At 36.7% G+C, this 23,607-nt stretch overlaps 1 protein-coding gene across 1 annotated transcript in view; it reads right to left on the reverse strand.

Moving 5' to 3' along the window:
- The window catches only part of MYO3B (myosin IIIB), a 146,472-nt gene that overhangs the window by 103,022 nt on the left and 19,843 nt on the right, over window positions 1-23,607 (reverse strand). Inside the window, exons 2-7 of the mRNA XM_010569422.1 lie at window positions 19,196-19,302; window positions 14,297-14,480; window positions 12,671-12,805; window positions 9,169-9,273; window positions 8,807-8,906; window positions 5,058-5,134 (exon numbers count right to left, since the gene is read on the reverse strand). Of these exons, the coding sequence (XP_010567724.1) occupies window positions 5,058-5,134; window positions 8,807-8,906; window positions 9,169-9,273; window positions 12,671-12,805; window positions 14,297-14,480; window positions 19,196-19,302 (708 nt within the window). The remainder of the gene's footprint in view (window positions 1-5,057; window positions 5,135-8,806; window positions 8,907-9,168; window positions 9,274-12,670; window positions 12,806-14,296; window positions 14,481-19,195; window positions 19,303-23,607) is intronic.

Genomic DNA, 23,607 nt, shown 5'->3' on the forward strand with positions numbered 1-23,607 from the left:
GTTATTACACCTTCATGGAAGATGTTATAAGGAAATATTTTCAAAATTTTCTTATTAGAGAAGGTACATAGTTCCTTATGTTTCTTTATCACAAAATATGCATAATGTTTCACCGTACAACTGTTTTTAAATGGCTTTCAGGCAGAAAAATGAGTATATATACATTCTTGAAATCTATATTCTATTTATACTAAGCAGTGGATTCCTACAGTTCATTATAAATCAGCATTTACAAAATTTCATGCTTAGCTGGCATTTAAAAGTTTAGTGAAAATATGTGTATCAGAAGAGCTAATTTTAGCTAATAAGGAATTAAAGTGAAGAGACCTAGAGCTATTAACAGGATACTGACCTTGAGTCCCATGATGTAAGCAAAGGGCTGGCATATAAGCTAGGTTGAAGTGTGACAAAATGAGAATATCTTCAATAGTTTCAGGGGAATGTATCATTGTACTTGTTTAGATTTAATTAAAAACATAAGCCCAGGTTAGTGATGGGGTTATCTCTTCTATGCTGTTTTTCCAACTCAGTATTTAACTACACATGAAATGTATTTACTATTACATGGATTTTTTGGTAAATTTTCATGTCTCCTACAATAGAGAGGTAAATAAGAGAAATCAGCCCTAATTACCAAAAGGAAGAAGTTTTTTTGACCAAATTCTAAGGCTTGAATACAGCCCTTACTGTAATGAATAATGACTTCAGTGGAAAAGCTGCTGTGAGTCTTTGCAAAATTAGATTTTTCCCTTTATATATTTTTCAATTACATTAATGCAAATGATAATGCAAATAACTAATACTCGATAGAGAGGGCTCACAAGCTGAGTATAACCTGGAATATGCATTCTCCAGAACCCCACAAGGCCTAGGAAAGCTTGTGTTTCTTTCTTGTTAGCTGGTGGAGACATAGTTGCTATCTTGTTAACCACATCCACAGGGACATGACAGCGTCCATCCTGCCATTTTATTCCCAAACTCAGCAAGCTAGAGATAAGCAAGCAGCTAACAAGCTCCGTGACCTGCACAGGAGCTTGCCACTTAATAACTAGCTATAGAACGCTTAATGCAAAACTGCCATTGTCATGTCCCTGTTCGGGTGCCAAAAGGTACTTTGGGGGTACTTTTTTACCAGTTTGGTTGATTTTTTCTTTAGATTATGCAGAGACACAAATATTATGCAAATATTATTAATTGTTTCAGGATTTGCCTTATTGCACACACATATGATCAGATTTAAAGTTTAAAAAAATACAAAGGAACACTGGAAAAAGAAAGACAATTTAAACTAGTCACCTATTGTTCTAACATATCAGAAACTTATTCTAATGCTCATTTTATCCCAGCATTCAGCAGGGGGAAGGAATCCCTTGATTCAGCAGGGGGAAGGAAAACAATCTGTTGTCTCTGGGGCAGTCTTACCGATCATTACTTCATCTTGGCAGGACAATAACAAACACCCAAAATACAGAGTTGACACAGCTTTAAATAATAGCATGACATCTGAAATTCCTCTAAAATCAATAGCAAAACAGAGCCCAGATTTTACCTCTGGTTAACTCATATGATACCTTTACCAATGTCTCAGCCTTTCCTACTGTCACATGTCATACTTCAACACATCATTCTTCAAAGGATCAACTATGTTTTAATTATGTTCCTTTTAAAACATATGTATACATGCATCATTGTCATTTTTTAGCAGTTATCAGTAAAATATAACAGCATACTCCCTGCGGTTTTAAATTACCTTCAGCATCTCTCCAGTTCTTTCTGACTTAAAGTATCTTTTTCTATTTCTGTTCTTAAAACTAGGTTTGGGCCAAAGAAAACACATACAGATTCTAACTGAGCTAGTTTCAAGAGTCAAGTTTCCAGCTATATCATGATATTATAATTATATTTGGGAAAAAGGAAAACTGCAATTCTATTTGAACTAGATTTTGTTCAGTTCTGCACTGGAAAACAAGACACGTTAAGGTTTAGAACTTGAGATGTAAGGGCAGTTCCGTTCAAAAGTCTCAAGTCAGATTCCTCCTGCTAGCATTCAACACAATTTATTTCGGCATAACAGAAGCAGATTTTAGGTAACTTAAGTGTTTGGCTACAGGCAGCTTTAAACATCCACCATACTTAAACTATCCTGCCTTATTTATCTTTTTTTGGCATACCTGTATTCAGTGTTCGAGTTTCTGCATGTCCACGTTTGTAAGTGTGAGACAATACTAATTAGGTTAAACAGCAATGATGGATTTTCAGTGAGTCTACTTTAAAGCTGCTCTCAAACTGACTCATCCTTGTCAAGTTCCTCTGTTGCTTCCACACAGCCTAGTTTTTCCCTGTATTTTCATTTTTCAGCAAAATTTTTGTTAATCACATGCTCTGCTCAAAACAAATGCTCAAGGACAAATCTTTTTGATTTGTCCTGTTGCTGCTAAACAAGCCTTACAGTCATGAGAAAAAAAGAGCCCTCTAAGATGTTCAAGTCTCTCAGAACTGTTAAGCTGCTGTTTTTCATGCAGCCAGTAACAACACTGAGCTGAACAGAACACCTTACACCACGCCCAGTCACTGCTATTTTCCTATGAACTTTTGTTATTGCAAGGACCATGCCATATAATCCTTTTGATACATTTTGCAAACCTCATCTTAAAATACAATTGTTTTCCTCATTATACAGACTGCTCCTGATCCAGGCTGATCTAGTGATTCTAGTTTCCAGCACATTTGTCTCCTGCTTATATCCAGTTATTCCTATCTGTCAGCTTGAATGATATTGCATCGTTCTTCTCCAGGTTTTATTTTCCTGGGGCTTATCCTGGAAAATATTCCCCAGCAGCTTCATTTCACAAGGTTTGCTTCTCTGAAACACTCCTGCAGTCTCTTTCTCCAAGGCAGGCTTTTTCATCTGCCCTCTCAACTCCCCCTTCAGATTAAATCCACTTTTCTCACCCTTAGATAAGATGAGGTCCCATGATTGCCTTATGCATTGACTGAGGCTCCTATGTTTCACACGCAGATAGTAAAAGTCCAATTAAAAAAAAAAAAATTCCTAGTCTTCATGCTTTCTATTTCCCTGATTAGTAACATTTCATTCCTGTCCAGTTATTTTATGGTATTTTGGGGTTTGACATAGATTCTGTCCTATGTCAAAACCTATAGGCAGCAAGATTTTTGCAACTGCTTTTCTAGTTTTTACTGATCTCACCAGTCTCATCCAGAAAACACTGTTCCTAATAAGCTGTTACCCAAGCAGAGTTTTTCAGCTTATTGCAGTCCTAATATTTCATCTTTCACACAAAAATTTGGCTGCGCATTTTAAAAATACCAGAAAGATCTCCCCAGAAGTAAGGCACGTCAGTTGAAATATGTCATTCATATGAACATGAAGAAAGCAACTGTAGTGACTTGAGCACGAGCGTTATGCAACTTGTCATTTAAAAGCCATTTCAACAACAGCATAACAGATATCTGAGCACCTTACAGCTATTTTGCAGATTGGTACATCTATGAAGCCTGATTGGAATGGCTCAAGCAGGCATGCAAATGTGATATGAGTTACTATGCTTATGGTACTGGGTTGATTATTTTGACAAATCTTTTCAAAACAGGAAGCATTCAAAGCTACTTCTATTCCTGTTTTGATGTGCTATGCATATAACATACCTTGGTTACATGTGTGTTGTATTTTCAGGTAAAAATTTTTCAGATCAAAATCTCTGCATATCTCTTTGGCTTTTTACCTCAAGAATGAATATTTTCAAGCAGGATGGGAAAATAAATTTGGTACAATTACTGCCTTTGACAGCAATTATTCAAGCAAAACAGTACCATAAAAAGAACTTCTAATAATCTGAGTTCAATAAAATATTTCTTAATATGTCCATTACTGTCTAGAGGAGTATTTTATAAAGGTTTCGTAATGTCTCCAACCAAGGTGATTCCATAAATAATGATTGCACAGTGGTCTCTAAGGTATCTCGTGTCTCCTTTGTGACGTAAACTGGTTGTTATGGAGATGGTAAAATATCAACCATTCTTTATGAGACTGTGTAAGATCAATTTTGGATCTGTTACTGCAGCTTCTTTCTCTGTTCAGCTATAATCAGCCTTCCTTACCAACAGAAATAGATGTAAAAAAAGTATAAAATGTTCTAAAACAAATGTTTGCACAATACTTTTAACTGTTTGACATACAGAAATAGACCTGTGTGCATTTGTAACAGATGCAAATTCCATCCCAAATTCCCCCAAATTCAAATAAGTCTAATGGCCTTCAACAGAAATGAGGCTACTACTGTTATAAAGGTTTAACAGCTTACAAATAAACAGACCACTCCCTTTTCATTCCCTATTTTTTAATTTCATAATCTATACCTTACAAAAGTATTTTTTGTTTCTCAAAGTGGGGAGGGCGAAGATTAACTTCTTTCACCCCAAATTTAGGGAAAGTACATAAGGGACTTTTGTTCACCAGTGTGTTAAAACTTTCTAGAGCTTCATGAAATAGGAGGAAAAGGGTTATGTCTGGGGAGTAGTATGTAAAAATATGGTCTAAGATACTTGGCTAGGCTGCCTGTAGATTATTTTTCTCATCTATGCTAGTCCATGTGTCTAAGTGTGTAGGTTCCCATTCAATGATTAAGGTTAAAGAACACATTGCTGAGTCAGGGTTTTGCAGAGTCCTATAGCAAGACAGGAATGTGGGAATTCCTCCTTCTCCTCCCAGTTTGTATTTAGAGGCACAGACAAGCACACAAAAAAATACAGTATTTCATTGGAAAGTCATGACATTTTCAAGGAGACCCTCAGTTATTTCCAGATTATCTGTACTTTTATGGAAACATTACAGAGAAGAAAAGAATGAAGATTATTAGAAATCCATTTTGTATATTCTAATAGTACATTCATTTTACTTTACAGGGGCCTAGATGTAAAGTAGAAACACAGCCATAGTGGAGGGAAGAAAACATACCCTTTTCTCCTTTTATGTGGAAGTGGCAACAAAGTGTGCATTGCAATGAATGGAGACAACCCAGATAGGAACATTTGCCTACCTCAGGTGCCATCCAAAAGGGTGTTCCCACTGAGGTGTTTCTACGCAGCCGTGTGCTGGTGAGCTGGGCTGAAACACCTGCAATAGAACAGATCCAAAAAACTTGGCTTCAAATTCATTCTGTCATTTCAGCCAGTTTATTTCAAGTACCTGGAAAACAAACCCCAAGCCTGGGAGTACAGCTGCAGAATGCCTGGCCAAAGTAAGTGCAGCATTTGTACTGAATTCTTTGATTAATTTCAGCTTGCTGTTTTAGTTCAGGATTGCTGAGAGGTATTTTGTGAATGACTCTCAGTTTGAAGCACTTTCATTCAAACTCAAACATTCAATTGGCACCTAAATATCACAGACTTCTTTCTGCTATTTTCATGAGTATAAACAGTAACTACCCAAATTACAATTTGACTTTAAAACTTCTGTTTCAGAAATTTACTCCCTGAACACCACTGGCAGGAAACTTGTTCCCTAGAGTATTTGCAGAGGCTCCTGTTCAACAAAACATTTATGCACTTACTTAAGTCTTTCCCTATTGAGAAAAGCACGGAAGATCAAGCTCACGCTGCAGCTTGTACTTAGGGAGTTAAGCACATGCTTAAAACAAAGCCTGTGCTTCAGTGCTTTGCTGACTGTGACTGGACTACTGAAGCACAACTGAAAAAAGGAAGAACGAACTAAAGTGAAATCAAACAACGTTAACAAATCAGAATGAACTTCGGCAGCAAATCTTCTTCTGTGCTCTGGTCAACATATAATTGAATTGTAGAGTTCAGGAGCATTCCAATAAGTTGACACAAAACCAATATTGACTTAAAAACATATTCCACCTTAAAATTGTTTAAAACCAAAAACCACAGTGGTCTGCTCCTATGGCATTACCCAGAGACAAAAATGGGCAGAAACAGATATAACACATGTTGCCTGATGCCAATAAATAAGAAATTGGGACTCATAATTCATAAGTTAAATAATTTGATTGCTGGCTCCAACATTCAAGCCTGTATTTATTTTTCATTTTCCAGTGTGATTGCAAGTCTTCAGTGATTTCCTGAGTACTGCTGTGAAACAGTTAATGGCTAGGACCTACAGCAAGCCTCTGTGCATTTAACTCTGATGTCTCTTCAGCTAGCTTAATTTGTAACTGCTATCTATGGACACTCCAAAACAGTGTAGAATACCAAAGAGCTGAGAGAGGGAGACAGGGGGAGAGAGTGAGAGAGCATGAGCATAAATGAATGATAAGTTGCAGACATTTTGGGTCGACTTACACTGTTACCAACATTTATTCAAATATATCATGCTGTCGAGAGCACTTGAGAGAAGAAACGCGTGTTACATTGAAAAAGCAAGCTGTAAAGTCATGCAATAAAGGCAAAAAAAAAAAAAAGCCTCAATTAAGGATATCTGTGTAATCCTCTCTGTGACCTAATATCCATATGTGCAGCCTTGAATATGAAGTAACTTTTTTTTTTTCTTCAAGATTCTGTCTCATTCTGTGGACAGAATGGATCTCGTTCACTAAATAGGTAGTAATTTAATTTTTTTTTTATCCCCATTGATTTAAGTTCTAGTTACTTATTTAGTATATCCAATCCTATACTAAATTTAAAATTATTATTTTCTTTTTCTTTTGACATGTTTCCTTCCCTCCTCATCAAACAATAAATCTCCTTAACATTCCTGTAAAATGGGAGAGGATTATTAGTTCCAGTGATTAACCTAAAAATATCCAAAGCATCCACTGTTTTGGGGTACTTAATCTCAGATCTTTCAGATTTCAGGCACTCCACATGCCTCAAGTAGAGCTGTAATAGATCTCAGCTGCAGTTCGAGAACACTTAGCTCTTCTGCAAAGGAAGACAAGATGTTTCAAACTGTTGGGAAAATGAGGAACAGAGTGGCCAGTTCTAAAAAGTTTGATGCAAGCAACCTGCCAATGTCACAGAGAAACACTGGCAGAAGTAAGAATAGTCACCAATTTGATGCCATTCAATTGAACTGCTCGTCCCTTCTCTTCCTGAACTCCCTGCATTTTTCACTATATATCTTCCACTTTCTACAACAAATGAGACAAACAGTTCTACAAACAGTATCACCTGTGACTCAGTCCTAATTCACTCCCAGAGTCCCTTCTGTGACTATGGCAGTGGACTAGAGGGTAAAAATAGCAACTTAATGAAAGCTTGGTGCCTGATGCTTCTTTAGTCAGGAAGCCCACATATGTGGGCATTTCTTGGCATTTCCTCAGAATTAAGTGTTAGGAAACACTCGAGATTTAACTCATGTCTTTTTCTGAGGTAGTCATATTTGTTGTGATTTTCTAGAATTCCTATTGTAACTTAAAAAGTAGGAAAATATCCTAAAGCCTAAATGTGGAATCAGAGAGATCCATGGGACACCACAAAGGTTGGGGCTCTCAGTTTCCTTGAATGTGCCACTTGGAGTTGCAGCACGCTGATCCACCTTTGGAAGCCAGAGCTCCAAGCTAAGCTTCCACTGCAGCTGAGGCCTTCGTTTTGCTTTGGGGAGAAAAGCCAACTTTTCCCAGAATGTGGTCGTTATAAAGAAAGATCATGCTGCCAAAATTCCCCCAAATGAGAAGGGAACTTCCTACCTTGTACTAGGTCAGGGACTCACTCCAAGTTTTGCTTCAGGCTGTATGTTTCTCCCAGCACTATTTTAATTGTTGCCTTTAACATTCAACATAATGAATTTTTGTCCCTAGAAGATAGGGACAGAGTCTCCTGTTTCCCAACTTACTTTAGCATTGTGAATAGATTTTTTTTTATGTTAAATTTATAATACCATGACAACATAGTATCAAATTTTCTTTCCACTGCATAAATTTAATATTTTTTGATTTTTTAAAAAATATTACTATTTGCAGAAGTTTTTGGCACGCCGTTTTACACTAGTCTCATTTTGTGAACATTCTTCTTTACCTTCATGCACTGCTAAACAAACATCTGTTAGTCATACAACGCTATTCTCAATGACGATCACTTTACACATTATATGGTTTAATTAATAAATCATATTACTAATAATCTGTTTCTGTTACCTTTAATAAAATTGTCCATTCCATTGCATACATATCTGAGGGACTACAGCATTTCTTTACTTTTCTAAGTGAATGTTTAAAGGGAAAAAAAATTGCTGAACTGAGTTAAATTCTATTGCCGAGTCCCCTTCTATCTACCTATCTATCTGTCTGTCTCTCTCTCCCCCCGTTTCTTACAACGTTTCCAGAATTGCAATGCTGAAATCTAACAGCAATAATCACAAATTAAGTGGATGTTGGGTTTTGGACCCAAGGGACCATTTTACCTTGTGCTCAGAGGGAAAAAAATATGCTTAAGGCTAGCAAAAGCCACTTCAGAGAGAAGAATGTTTCCTTTTCATATGCAAAAGACAGAATATCTAAATTTAAATTAGGAGGACAACTGCCCTGAAACTGACATTCCTTATGAAATGCAAAAGAGCTTTGTAAATAAAATGGTACCTTCAGAACTACTTTTAATTATTAAATTATTATGTTTAAGCTTACAAGTTAAAAGTCTATTACTGATTTTTGGTTAGAATTTTTTTTTCTTGCTGTACCAGGTTCCTTCTCCATTTTCCTTCTTAAAATAATTCTGAGTATCCTTCTGACAAAGTCTCTCACTATGGTATTCTGCCTTCCCAGGGGAAAGTAAACAGATGCCTTTGGCTAAACTGCATGTATCAGGAAAACAAATGGGAAATGGTCATTACCAAAGTCAACGAGCTTGACTCCACCTTCTGTTGTCAGGAGAATGTTGTTCCCTTTCACATCACGATGAATGATCCGGTTATTGTGTAAATGCTGAAGGCCCTATATACCAGCAGTAACAAAAATAAGTTTACTCCCTTATTTAAAAACAATTACCCTACTATTAGGGAATGTAATGAAGACAATCTGTACATACTCTATAGAAACATCTGTCCACCAGATTACATGCTTGATACAACCCCTGCTGCTATAATAGTCCGCATAATATTGTCAACATTACCATACTTTATAAATGGAAAATGTATGTATGAGACGAGTAAATTGCACCCTCTGCTGTCATTACAAGCCCAATGAACATGCTTACCAAGAGAGCACCATATAAGATGTATGAGATTATAGCTTCATCCAACCGTTGGCCACACTTCAGCAGGCCTTTGACAAGCTCTGTGACAGAACCTCCATTGCACAGCTGTGAAGGGAGGAGTTGCGGGGGGGGAAGCAAGGCAAGTCCTCAGTTACTCAATATACTTGTTCAGGCTGTAAACACCTACCATGCAAAACTGCACTACAACACAAGTCTGGGAACAACTAGATTTTTACCTTGCAATTATTTATGTTGTCACCCCACCTTAGAATATATTTTATTAGCAATGTTAATAATAAATCACAGCAGCCTGGGTGGGGGGAGGGAAGTTAAAACCAAAGATTATAAAGTATAATTTATAAAACGTAACTAAAAATCAAAATATTACGAATGGGACTATATTTTGTTGTTAGAAGAGGATAAGTCCAATTTACATTATTTGAGTATTTTCACAATAATACGTGCATTGTCTTTTCAAAAAACTGCTTTTGTGCAAAGAAAAGGCCAGACAGAAAAGACTGATGTTCTTGATAACTGGGAGGCAACAAATTACAGTCATTTTAAACCTTCACTCCATCAATGCTCCTGCTGGCAGGCAATATAAAGTAGACAGAAGCCATATCTCTATACTCAGATTTGATGGCATGTGCTGCCAACAACTGAGATGAAACATTCTGATCCAGAAAAGCAGCTTCTTGCAAGCATTTCCCACTAATGGGCTGCCATACATCAAAAGAGTAGGAGAAACAAGTAAAATTAGAATCCTTGTAAATACGTTTTCACTCACACCATTAGTTTACTGTCCATGCACTTCTAAGCAGCTATTTGCCTCCTTCCTTTCTCTTCTTTCTCTGTCCTTTTCTTACTTACTTTAATATTCACAATTGTTCGACAAAAAAAAAGATGGGAGAATTGATTGCCTTTCTTTCATTGAATTTTCTCCTCTAGACCTGTTTTTGTAGGCAGCAACATTTCTGCCATACAGAAATCACATACATTTCAACACAAATTCATTTTATGTTATCAGTATTAAGTTTAAAATGTTACAGCATAAATCAGGAGAATGGTATGAAAACAGAAGTTCTACAAACCCTCAAGTTTTGCATCTCTCAAATAGCTTTTATGAATTGTCTATCAGTTCAATCACTAATTTCTGTGATATGTCGATATTATCCTTCAATTTATTACTAACTTCCCCTTGCATCAAAAAATTTCACTAGACTAAAAGTTTTAGTTCATGGAAAGGACCAGATCACATGATAAAAAAAGACATCCTTTATGTAAATAAGTTCCTGAAGCAAAAATTCATCCCTGAAAATATTGATGGGTTCTGCAGGAATTTGACTTTACTTTAAAATTAATTAGTAGGGATTATTTTTTTTTTTAATAAATTAGGTGGAAGCATTCAGCTCAATATCAATCATCAAATGTATTTACAAGAGAACATCATCTCATGAGAGAAAGTGCATGTTTTTCATTCCATGCTTAACCATTTGCTGACAAGCCATTAAGTCAAAGATTTTTGTTTCTTGCCTCTATTGCACTAAATGTTCTATTGAGACAGGCTGTAGTAAACTTATCTCTAGCCTGCAAATAAAAAAATTGACAAGCATGCCCTCACTTCAAAAAAACCCCAAGCTGGTTGTGACTGAAAAATGGTACAGACTGACAGCTGTTTGGTAGCATATGTTAAATGAATGACTGACTCTGAAAATAAATATATCCCACAAACATTACTGCAGCTGTCAGTGACACTGTTCTTGACAGTCAGCAAAGATCTGGGACAAAATGAACTTGTAAACTTCATTACCGCTTTATACCTAAGGGTAGTACTTCAAAAAGTGGACTGATGCACATTTAGATGGAAAAGTAGGGAAGCTTGCTTTACAGTTGCCTGTGCTATACCTATCCGAGAACTGCATCATCATAAAAATATTTAAGGTGTCCACTTTTGCTACCCTTCCTCATCCTAGGCATTTATCAAAGGTCCTGCTTGTAGTGAGTAAGCACAGCAAAATTGTGCCTAAAGGAAAAAGAAAAAAAAAAAAATCCACCTTTTTATTACATATTTTGGAAGTCACACATCCAATGAATATATTTCATCAAAGACTCAGGGATCAAAGTCTGAGTACTTTGTGTATTCCCTTTTACTGAAAAAGTCTCATTAATTTATAACATAAAAAGTAACTGCTATGCATACATAGATTTGCACATAAATTCCAAGGCAAGAAATAGTTTGCCTTGTCTGTTAAATTTATCCGTATAAGGAAAATACAATTTTTAAAATGTCAAATTTCTTTAAAACTTTGGATAATGTCCACCAAAACACACCTAAAATGAACATACTTAATTTATAAGGTCTGTACAAACACCTAACTCTCTCAAAATTCTACATTCAATTTTATTACATAGAATATGTTATATGTAATACCACATCTCATGCATCTGTTGGATACACTACACTTGTATTAAAAAAGAAAACACATAGGAAACCAAGCCCAAACTCAACACAAAGCCAGCAGGCATACAGTAAAAAACAACACCAAAACAAAAATTCTAAAGCTTCTTTTTTAATAGTTACTGAAATTTAAGATGAAACACACCCAAAAGTTTTCATTCAAGCTACATAATTCTGCAGTACATATAAGTTAGATGTATTGTTGAGATTTCACAGCTTAAAGTGGAAATAAAGATTCCCTATTCTGATTCCAGTCACCATTCAAGAACTGGGAGTGGAATTTCTAAAATGACCAGTAATTAAAAAGTGAACGCTAACTTTTACCGGTCTAGTTATAAGAGAGGAATGTTTGAATGGTCTGTTACTGCTCATCAGTCTGTGCAAAGCTCTCTATCAATTAAGCCTAGAAAACACGTAGAAGAAATTCTCATCTTGCAACAATCTTTGGCAGTCACTTAACTGGCAACGAGATCACCAAAATACATTTTTCATTGCAAGACTACTAATTGCTACTGAACATGAAGAGTTAACAAGGCATTTCTGTTGCTAGGTTTTCAACAACAACCAGCCTCTAGTTTTAAATTACCAAAAAACAGACTTTCCCATTACATTTTCCCTGTTCACTTTTGCAGTAGGCAGCATGTTTAACTGTCCTCCATGTTACAACTACATCATCTTTTGCATTCCTCTCAAGTGCTTGAGCTCTCCAAAGTTCAGAGAAATGTCTTGTCTAAAGTTTCCTCCAATATGAAAAAAATCAGGCTGTTTTTAGGCAAACCATTCTTATCAAAAGTACTTGCTTGTTTTGGAGGCAGAATGTAGCAACTTGAACAAAAATAAAACGCAAGGACATTATCTATTAAACAAACTTCTAAGTTTGGATGTGATTTTCAACAGTAGGCTACCACACATCATCTCTCACCAGTCCTTTGATTAACGGCCCCAATCAGAGAATCATGAAAGCCTGTGACTCTTCTAGCAATAAAAAACAGAAACCCAACAACATTTGCTAGTTAAGATGTAACGTTATCAAAATGTTTTTACCTCAAGTACTAGCCAGAGCTGTCCTCCCACATATTGATCTGCTTTGTAAAACATCCCATAAAATCTAACAACATTAGGATGATTGGGAAGAAACTGCAAAATATTATATTCTGCTTCAATTTCTTCATCTACATCCTAAATAAAAAACACAAACATATAGAACATATAAACACAGTAAGCCTGTACAAAGCAAGAGCAAACTCTCATGGATAAAAAAAACCATTTTTTAATTAGTTTGTACTTTTAAATGGTTTTAATTTAATGTAGCTGAAAGTACTCTCAATACTGTAACTTTAAGCCACACCAAATCATGCTACTTTTGCTTTTTTTACATACAGAAATGTGAAGTCTGCGTAAAGCAAGCAGTTGTTCTTCAAGGATTCTTTCAGTGCATAACACATTTAACCAGAAAAGTAAAAGTTATACTTAACCTTGCTTAGTTCTCTAAATAAGAAATTTAAAAGTGTATTATTTTCTAACTTGTTTTTAAATACACATATTTTTAATGTGTAAGCTAAATGTAAATACATGAACCTTTGATTCATTCTTTTTTCTGTGGTCATCAGATGGGACCAGAGAACAATTTAACAAAACCTCAAAGGCGACATCAGTAAAAACAAACACATTCTTATGAGGAAAAGACATATACCAGAAACAATTAAAGAGAGACAAAACAAAACTCATGAAATAAGCAAATGTAATTAAATGAAAGAATTCTGTGACACTTACAAAATACTGTTTCATATCAGCACACAGGCCACAACTCAGAACAGTATTTAAGCACTGAATTTTTGTTTCTGCACAGACTGACTGTTAGAAAATTTAAGCTCTTACATGCATTTTCCTTTTTTTGCACTTGCTAAAAAGGATGTAATTTATTACCTTCTTCAGATTTACACAAGAGAAAACCAAGATGAATTTCAGTAGTGGTAGACGACAGAAACGTTAACTTTTTTTAGCAAATATTTTAGCCCAGCTGTCATGACCACACTCCAGTTTGATCCAACCTGAGCAGCTGCCAATTAAATCTTCCATTGAAAACTAGGGCCTTGGTTCTCAAGGGGACCTAGGCATTCAGTACCCACTAAAACTGCAGCTAGCACAGAACTACCTCTGAGAATTTGGGCTGTGCTCTTCTTCTGTTTTTATCTTAACTATTGCCTTGCAGTATTATCCACTTATAAAACATAACTATAAAATATCCTAAAGTTCACAGTACTTCTGTGATGGGAAAAGTAATTCTTTTGGGGAGTACACAGAATAAAATAAGAACATTAAGATTAACAGCATCTTGTATTTTCCCTGCTATAGCAGGCCCCTAAGAGGAATGCCTCTGTGCCACCTTATCATTTGCATGCTCCGAGCACAGGTATCTAAATTTGTACCAGAAGAATTACATAGACCTAAAAAAGAAACTACGCAAATGCTGTCTTCAAATAACATACAAGATGATGAAATTGTAAGTTGCAGCTTTCAGGTGCTGGTACCAAACTCCTTCTGTCAATGCATTCTGCAAAATTGTTCCCTTCAGGACGCTTTCAATATCTTACACATTTGATTTATATGTCAGCTCTGAGAATTCTTTCAAATTAACAATGAAGTTACAGTTTAATATTTTTTACTTACACTGATAGGATCCAGAATCTTTACTGCTGCCAGACTCCCATCTTCCTTATTGGCAACCTTATAGACTTTACCGTAAGTGCCTTTCCCAATAGTCTCTATAATTTCCCAGGTATCTGAGGGATCAGCTAATGATTCTAGTCCAATCATAGTGGAATTATACTGAAACAATCCATACAATGGCTTCCTGGAAAACAAAGCAGACACACATACAGCGGGAAGCCCTAAGTAACTCTGTACTAAAAAAGGCACCTTATGATAAAGAAACCAAATATTGTCCTAATTTGAGAAGAAATACAGATAGAATCACAAATGAAAACCAGACAGAAAGATAAGATCACTAAATGAAGGAATGGAAAGAAAACTCTGGAGACTACTTCTCTTTACTTACTTTGCTGTATGTATTAATTGCTTCAAACATTGCCCCATAACTGCATCATTCTGAACACATTTTAACAAGTTCTCACAAAATCTGATCCTCCCTCTACTGCATGCTCTTTTAATGGACATTTTACACAATTTGTTTAACACTGCTCATGAAATGACGCCCTATTTCTTGTGCATTAAAATGCCATGTCATGCTTTTAACATATTTTTGTCTGATGCTCCCTGGATAATCGCCAGACAGGCATTCAGTAGGTATAACACCTCATCATATCTGATACACCTACAACAGGGCTATGTATAACTAGTTTAATAAAAGTTAAATTTTTCATGGTTTAATAAAAGTTAAGACTGGGCTGGCTGGTATAATAAAATACAAACAAACTTGATAATAGGCAACAGGCACACCACTGGGGTGACATGCATCACTGGAGATGTTTCTCAACAATTGCACTTGTCTATCTCTGTATTTCAGTCAGAGTGTGTTATGGTCAGGTACACAGGCTGACTGCACCTCCACCTTCAGGAGATCTCCTGGTCAGGGTAGTCGTTGCCCCAAACATTCCTGAGTGATGCACGGATCACTGCAGCCTATGGAAAAGGCTCCTTCCCACCTTAAAATTACATAGATGGCAAGTTCTGGTGATTAGGAAAATGACAATACCATTTTAGGATTTCATTTCAAGTAGTAAGAACGTAGATCTTGCCCCTGAACTGGAATTAGAGAAAGGAAACATGAAGTTTAAGACGAGACTAACTTAACCTTCTTATATAATTCCTCATTAGGGAAGCTGACTGGTTTATGGTTTATGGTTTCTCTAAGAAAGAATATTATTTGCCCATTTAGTAGCTGTCAGTAGGTAGACCCCTTCAGCTGTCTGTACACTTAATTAGGAGATGTAAAGTCTTGAGATCCATGAGCAAACCAAAGGAGAAAATAAGAAAGTGATCTTGACAAAAGCAATTGAAGACACCACCATTGCTGACTGCAAAAGGTCTTGATTTTTGGAGATGGATCAACTAGCATCTCAAACATACACTTGAATTTTAAGATTTGAGCCATTTCTTTCTAAGCATGCCTGATATCTCCAAAACTACTTGAAATAATTTTAAAAACCTGTTGTCTTATTTACCTCTTCACTTTTTCCAGCAGCAGTGACAACTATCTGGCATGAGAAATTTAGTCAGAAAGAAATGTGAGCCTGGCTGGGGAAACTGATAAATTAATAAGGAATGAAGCAGCAGCTCTTCAATGTAATTAAAGAAATAATTGTGCTTTCTGTTCATGATAGAGAAGAAAATAACCTGTATGCAATTCACAGGCAGTGCAGGTCTGTATAGCAATATTCAAAATGGAAGTATGTGTATAAACTAATTTGCATGCTTTGTTCCTTTCCAGAAGAAATTTTTAAATTCCTTTAGACTCTAAGACAAAATGTTTACATGTTGTTAAAGTAATTTACCATATAGCAGGCACAAAACATGGCTGTTACTGAAGTCAGGTTAGAAGAAGTATAATTTTTTTTTAACAATGGCAGGCACATTTAGAGAAAACCTCTATTTCCCTCCTTGGTTAAAACTATATTTGCACCAAAGATAGTGCCAAATAATATACTGAATTGCTTTGGTCTTTTGACCAAAAAAAGGCAACGAAAAGAAGGAAAAAGAAGGGAAGGTTAAAAAAAAAAAAGCTAGAGTCAATGTCATTTATCTGTTGTGGGTCAATAACGTAATTTATTAGGACAGTTTCTCACTACTTGGATCCAATATAGCATGCCGCAAATAAAGAACAGTATTCTGAGCACATACAGTTAGCACCTCAACAGAGAAGCAGGTCAGGTGAAAGACTTCTCTGAAATCCGTGAACAGACTGTACTACATGCACTGAAGACAGCAGCCACAGACATGTAGCTCCTGATAAGCCAACCTTAAGAGCAAGGTTTGCTTGCAGGCTGTGGGGGTGGTGAATACAAACATAAATTGGAACAGTTGCATCTCAGGTTAAAAAAACCCCATACTGAACATGCATGATTTTAAAGCTTTAGGAGAAATGCTACAGATGTTCATGTGCAAAGAAACAGAGAAGAATAGGCTGCAAACAGCTGTGATGCAACCTTACAAAAAAAAAAAAAAAAAAAAAAAGACTGATACTTATTTCACTGTCACTATAAAAACTACCCTATCACACAGATTGTCCGCAAAATGATGCATGGCACTCTTTGTACAGATGTAATGTTTATTATGGTGCCTCCCTCCAAGCAGCTGTTGAGGATAAATGTTTTTCCTGAAAACAAAATAATCTAGTGTCATTGCCTGCTTTTGTTCTGATTATTAAGAAATCTTTAAAATGGTTATCTCCCAAATTTTTGGAATACACTAATATTTCTTTATACCAGACGACAACGTTGACAACATAAAATTTAACACAAAATTGTTACAGATGGAGTCCTGGTGGAGGACTGAAGAAAAATTTTAGTGAATGAGCACTTCTGTGCACTCTGATAAAAAGGCAGCATTTACAGGTAGCGTGTTTATGCATTACATGGAATGAGATTTGCCAAATATGTACCATAAACCTCTTCTGCTTAAACTAAAACAGCCTCTTCTTGAACTCAAGCAATACATATCTAAATGAGGTTCTACGTCTGCCATCAGTAAAAGTGCCCATTGCACACAACATAGTAATCCTTACGACATTCCTATGATAGATGTGAATGTTTTACAGTACAAAAAAGCAAAAGAACAGTATCTGCTATTATCTTCATTATAGTAAAATCTGTTTTTTAAAAAAAACAAACCACACAAAATGTAAACATTAAAGGAAAAAGCTGAAGTTTTAAAGTGAATTTGTGCTTTTCTTTTTCTACTTCCTGATTTGCTGAGCTTCAGAAAATAAAATGCCCTTGTTTTAACACGGACTGCCATTTACTTTTTATTTCTACAGTGAAAAGTTACACATGAATGCAACCACTTTTACAACAACCCCATATTCAGAAGACCTGAACACTAAATAAAATGCTGAAGCTGAAATTTCTTAAGGAAGAAATTTCTCCTTTCACTCCCCCCACGTCAGGCCTAACACCTCCCTGGGCTTTGAAATGATGTACAGAGAGCGGCTTCTAGCTGTGAAAAACTTAGCAATGCTCTCCCCAGAGGGAGCCTCAACCTATTAGAGACCTACTGATTACAAGTATTTCACGATTTCTGCCACCAGCTGGAGAAACCTTCTCAGTGGTTAAATCTGTTCCATGCAGGCAAGCAAAATAGTCCACACCAGATGCTGAAAAATTACACTTTGGCAATTAACTCTACTGGATGGGGAACATCTGACACAAAGCTATTTGGGACTGCACACGCTTATGCTATTTGAGGAATGACTACATGCTATCAACAAGCCTGTAGCACTCTACCAAGCCCTGTTTTGCATACTTGGGAAGAGACAGAATGCAAAGCAAGAGTAAGGACAACTTGATGGAGTCTAGTCAAAGCACTCAGGCTAAAATAGGGGCAAATAGCATGATTTTATTTTTTTTAAAGCAGAGATAATATACTAACTTAAAATAAATCTTGCAAAAGTTGACAAACCAAGACAAACAATAGGGTGAGACAAAAAATTACTAACAGGCTTCAGCCATTGACAGGGTTTCTTTCATTTATCCAGGAAAAGAGATATTCTCCATCAGTAAAGTAAATTTCATGGGTTTCTTCATAACACCTGGATTTTTCTATTTTGAAAACCTTTAACAGTCAGAACAGGCATGACAGACTAACTTAGATGGCAGTCAGGCAAATGTGCAAATAACATTTATCTACATTTAAAGAAAATATTTCTCTGTAAGATCAACATTAGAACCAATGATTGCACATTATCACCCCTTAACAGTATCCCTAAGACAAACAGACTACATGTATTGTTTGATATAAAAGATAACGTAAACCAAATATGGGTTACAGACAGTGCACAAATCATTTTTCCCTCTGTGAACTACAGCCTTCCAATTGTATTCCGTGGCTCTAAAAAGCCTCAAACTAGCCATCTGGAATATTATGTGGTGTATTAGAAGTTCTACTGTGATCTTCACCTATGTTGTGAAAACAAAACAAAAAACCCAAACCCTATAGAGATTAACTACATGCAGGGGGTTTTATGATATAATTACTTCTGGAATAAAATCAGCAACTTTTTCTTACAAATTTATTATCACGGCTATCTTTCTCAGAAATTATAGGGACAAGAGAGACTTGTAAGAAAGAAAAACAGTGCCAGAAATAGCTTTACAATTACTGTCCTATTTGCAGTACTGCCTTACTCCTACACAACAGTGATTTGCCTGCCTACTGCCTTCCAAAATGCACCCTTTTCTAGCTCACAGTAAAACGGGACATTCACAGAGGTTTTGAAATTAGTAAGAGCCTCACTCCAGCCGGGTGCTTTCTAACAGTCATGGTATACAGTACTAGACAACTGTAGCCGGTAGAGACATAATGGCAATACCAGCGAAACAAAATTGAACATACTGTTTCCATATGAACAATTCATGCACAAGCCTAGTTTTTGCAATGTTCTCTTCGTTTAACCCCTCTTGTCTCTCTTGTGAAACAGCTGGCTTACACTCTTCTGGCACCTACACATATGGTGGAAGAATAAGAATGTCATATTCAAAATGAAGCTATTTCCCTATTTGTAGGAAGCTCAATATTGCTTCCATACTAAATGAAGAACTCATAGATAGAAGAATTCGGAAGGTAAAGTTGACATTATCAGCTATGGCTTCACCCAGCCATGAAAGCCCCTATTCTGCTGGCTAGTAATGGTCACACCCAGACAGCTACCTAAGAAGCAATTGTTAGAGGAATTAATGAACCACCGAAAGGGATAAGAAAATCAATAGTCAGAACATCTTCCTCTGCTAGTCTCCTCCTGCTGTTTCTCACTGGCTAGGTTAAAACAAAGAGGATGTCAATATCTTGAAATGAAGCTTATAAAGAATCCATCAACACACCATCCTATAACTGTTCTCAATTGGTCTCAGAAAGAGAAACTGCAGAATGTGATGTGCATAGTTCCTTCTGGGATAAAGGTCAGTGATGGAAGGAGATGAAGGAGAAGAATAAAAATATGTTGAAAAGCTGTTATTGATGCTATACAACTTACAAACAAAAAGAACCATACTTTAACCCATCATGTCCTTTCACTAGGCCAACATAAGGGAAAAACAGGACAATCAGGAACAGAACTGCTATTGTTTATAGATGAAAGGTAGATCTCTGAAAACACTCCTGCTAAATTCAGTTCACAGAACAAGTTTCTGTTGAATATACAAATAATGAAACTGACTCTGTGGGTGTTCAAAATAGAGATGGAGACGATGTAACTGGGAAACACCTTCTGCCTTTCCACGTACTCCAACTTTTTAAACTTTTTACCAATTGCTCTTACATACACTCTCTCTCCATAAAGTCCTTTAAATTCAGGAATATCTTTGTTAATTTCTTTCCTTCTGCTTCCTTTATATGGATGGACTAGATAATCTAAGCTTTCAGACTTGTAATATCAGACACAGGGTCAGAATAGAGTGATAACCAGTGGCAATGGATTGTAATCGGACGCTAGTTCTGAGGAAAGCATTGGGAATGTTTGCTCTCTTGTCTTGTCTATGCTTCCAGTTCATCACAGCATGAAACACAACCCCATTCCTAGGACCAACCATAATAAACTGCCCACAAAACAGCTACTGACATCGTGGCAGAGAAATCTAAATATCACCTCCTCTAGAAATAAAGAGAAAAAACAACTTGATTTTTGAACACTTTAATCAAATGGTGAAAATTTCACACCACCACTCCTAAACTGGTGCTGAATCACAAGCATTTTTAAGATTATAATCTTAATTCAAATTCTTAGATCAAATGTTTTGAGTCTAAACCAGAAAACTCTCCATTAATGTCCCAGAAAATGCATGGTAGGAAAGATGTATGTGCCTAGTCCAGACAATCCAGTTGCACGTTTTCATTTAGATTCATTGCATCATAATCTGTTGCATTATAAATTTTTATAAGTAAACTCTTATTGCACCCTTATATTTATGAGTACATTAACCTTTGTTCAACAATGATTGGTCGTTTTTGTATTGTTCGTATAAGCCAAACAGAAGACTACTCTGGGTGGCAAATATATCCTTGCGATCAGCCAGTTTCATACACAAACAGATCTAGGATGCATGTAGACAAAGGTAAAGTACAGCTTGGCCCCTGACCAGCTCCCCTGTAAATCTAATGCTTTTCTTACTGGGTATGCATTTTCAGTCTTTCCTGAAGGCCTGTGTCAGATCAGGAGGCACTGCTGACTGTTGCTGGGTCACAAAGAAGTTATTTTACTCCAGAACTATTTAGCACCTCATTCTGTGACTCCCAAAGAAGTGCCACAACACTCTTGATAAAATTCCATCTTCCATGGGGTCCAGGTAACACTACTGGCATCCTGGATCGTTCATAACTGCATCTCCCTCAAAAATCAGGTTTCTTCTGCTTCCTAAGAGCTCATTCTGAAGTTGCTTCTCTCCTACCACAGACCCATGGCTTCATATCATCTGCTGTCTACAACAGTCAAATCAGTTTGGTTCACGTCAAGCCATTTTCTAGTTGAATGGGACTTGCAAACAGTGTAATATTAGCCTTAAAGAGATCTGCTTAGCATGCACAGAATGGGACCATGCACTTTAAGTTAAATTAAACACTGCCTCAATCTACTCCACACCCAAAAACCGAACAAGCAACCACTGGGGTTTTCTAGAGTAGGAAGGTCTTAAAGATGTGGTGAACTCAAGCCACTCCATCTTTTTTAATAAAAATGATCACTACTACTTTAAAAAATTTCTTGCTGTGAGAGACGGAAAGAGTTAATGTCTCAAACATTGTGGTGGGGCAAGTTCTGCTTAAAGACAAACCCTGCACAGCAAGGAACCAAGGTGAAAAGCCCATCAGCTCAGACATCAGCAACAGGAGGGGGAGGGCTTGCTGGAGGGTGCGTAGCTCCCTGTTCTGATAAGCTGTTCTGATACAAAGATCAAACAATGGCAGTGTCTGCAGGGAAGGAGAAGTTACTCCACAAACCCAAAGGCTAACAAACTGCTCATTAACCTGAGGAGTTGGGGTGCCCGCCCGAAGGAGGGGCAAGGATGATAAAAGGACACAAAGTGAAGCCCTGGGTGCGCAAGCCCAGTGGAACTGGACCCGTCGGCTGACTGGACTCCTCGGCTGACTGAACCAACGCTGGACCCAGGACCGGTAAAATCTTTTTCTCTCCCTTTCTCTCTCTCTGTCTTACCTCTTTCCTTTTCCACAATCCGTACACCTCATCTGTTTCAAGATATAAACCACTGACCAAGTCTGAGACGAAGATTGGATCCAGCCGCCCCTAGACCCTTCTCTGAGGAGGAGTCTGGAAAGCAAGGGGGTCTGCTCTGAACCTCGTGACTCAACGGGAGGGATCTCCTTATTCCCTGAATTGATGTATATTGTTACACAGTTTACAGAAGTAGTCTTATGCCAAGTCCTATTGTGAGAAACCCTGCCACCTACTACCATGCCTCCCCAGTTCCGTTTGCTTCTGTTATGAATAAAATCTTTAACTGATCGTTTGGTGTCGTTTCACCTTAATTCAGCCCGAGGGAATTTTGAATTAAACATGACTCCCTGGTCTGTCCAGTCTGGGTCATGACACTTGCTGCTTTGATTCTTCTATCTAATCTTCATTGATGTCAATGGTATTATATTAGTAATCACATTTCTTTCTGTTAGAATCATTCAATCCCACTCATTTTCATAGGATTTCATAGATACAACATGCTTTATTCTGGTCTACCATAGCTGAATTTCTCTAACTGAATGTGCGCAAAAGCTGAAATGTAGCTAGAGTGAAAAGATTCGTAAACAGTAATTCACAAAACTAAGAAAGCCACAAAGCAACTTGTTTCATGAACAGTGAAACTAATGAATTTGATAAATCTGCATCTTTTTAATTTCTTACCATCATAATAATAATTCTTCCTTTCCTCTGATACACCCCAAAGACAACATCTGCTGTAGCTAAGCTGGAATTGTTAGCATATGGGTGGAAGAACCCAAGCAGAATGTATCAAGGACAAAATTCAACCTGTATCCCCCTCAGAGGGGACACTGCTTACGATTCATTCCTCTAGCCTGACACAGATTTTTATAAAAACTGTAGGAACTTATTTATTTGGGGGATTTCTACTTCTCTGTCAAATATGGATGCAATCTTCTGTAAGAAAGGATTTTCTCACAGAACTTCAAAAAAACTTTTTCACTAAGGTTTAACATAAATATCCTTAGATCAGTACGGATACGGGATGTTAAGCAAAAAAATGGTCAAGCCAAGGCATATAAAGATTGCATAATTCCCAGAGATTACTAGTAAAGCAAACCTGCACTTCTCACTAACATGCAAGAAATACATTTTTCTTTTGTTTTCACAAAATTAGCAAAATGTATTTTTAATGGAAAAATGACACTTCCAAGGTTTCTGGGAGGTACTGTGTATTTAAGAAAACCTATAAGGGAAGCTGGGACAAACAGAGAAAATTGTATTCAGTGATGAAAGACTGAATGCCTTGCTGAGATTCAAATTATTGCAAAAAATCACTTCCTGCATATGGTAAACCAAGTATTTTTGCAGAGCTGTCTTATCCTGTGAGGTAAAGGGTACCTTGCTACTAACATAGAAATCAACAGAAACTTTTAGTGAAGCTTTGAGTATTACTGAAAATAAAGCCCCTGATCATTCACGAGGAACTATAATACACTGTATTTGTTTGACCACTAATTAATCCATTGTATATCTACAATTCAGAGGACCAAATGTTGAATAAAATTATGCACCTAGTCAGTTACCATAATATAGTTCGTAA

Source organism: Haliaeetus leucocephalus, unplaced genomic scaffold, assembly GCF_000737465.1.
Source record: "Haliaeetus leucocephalus isolate CR32 unplaced genomic scaffold, Haliaeetus_leucocephalus-4.0 Scaffold1, whole genome shotgun sequence".
Classification (NCBI taxonomy): Eukaryota; Metazoa; Chordata; class Aves; order Accipitriformes; family Accipitridae; genus Haliaeetus; species Haliaeetus leucocephalus.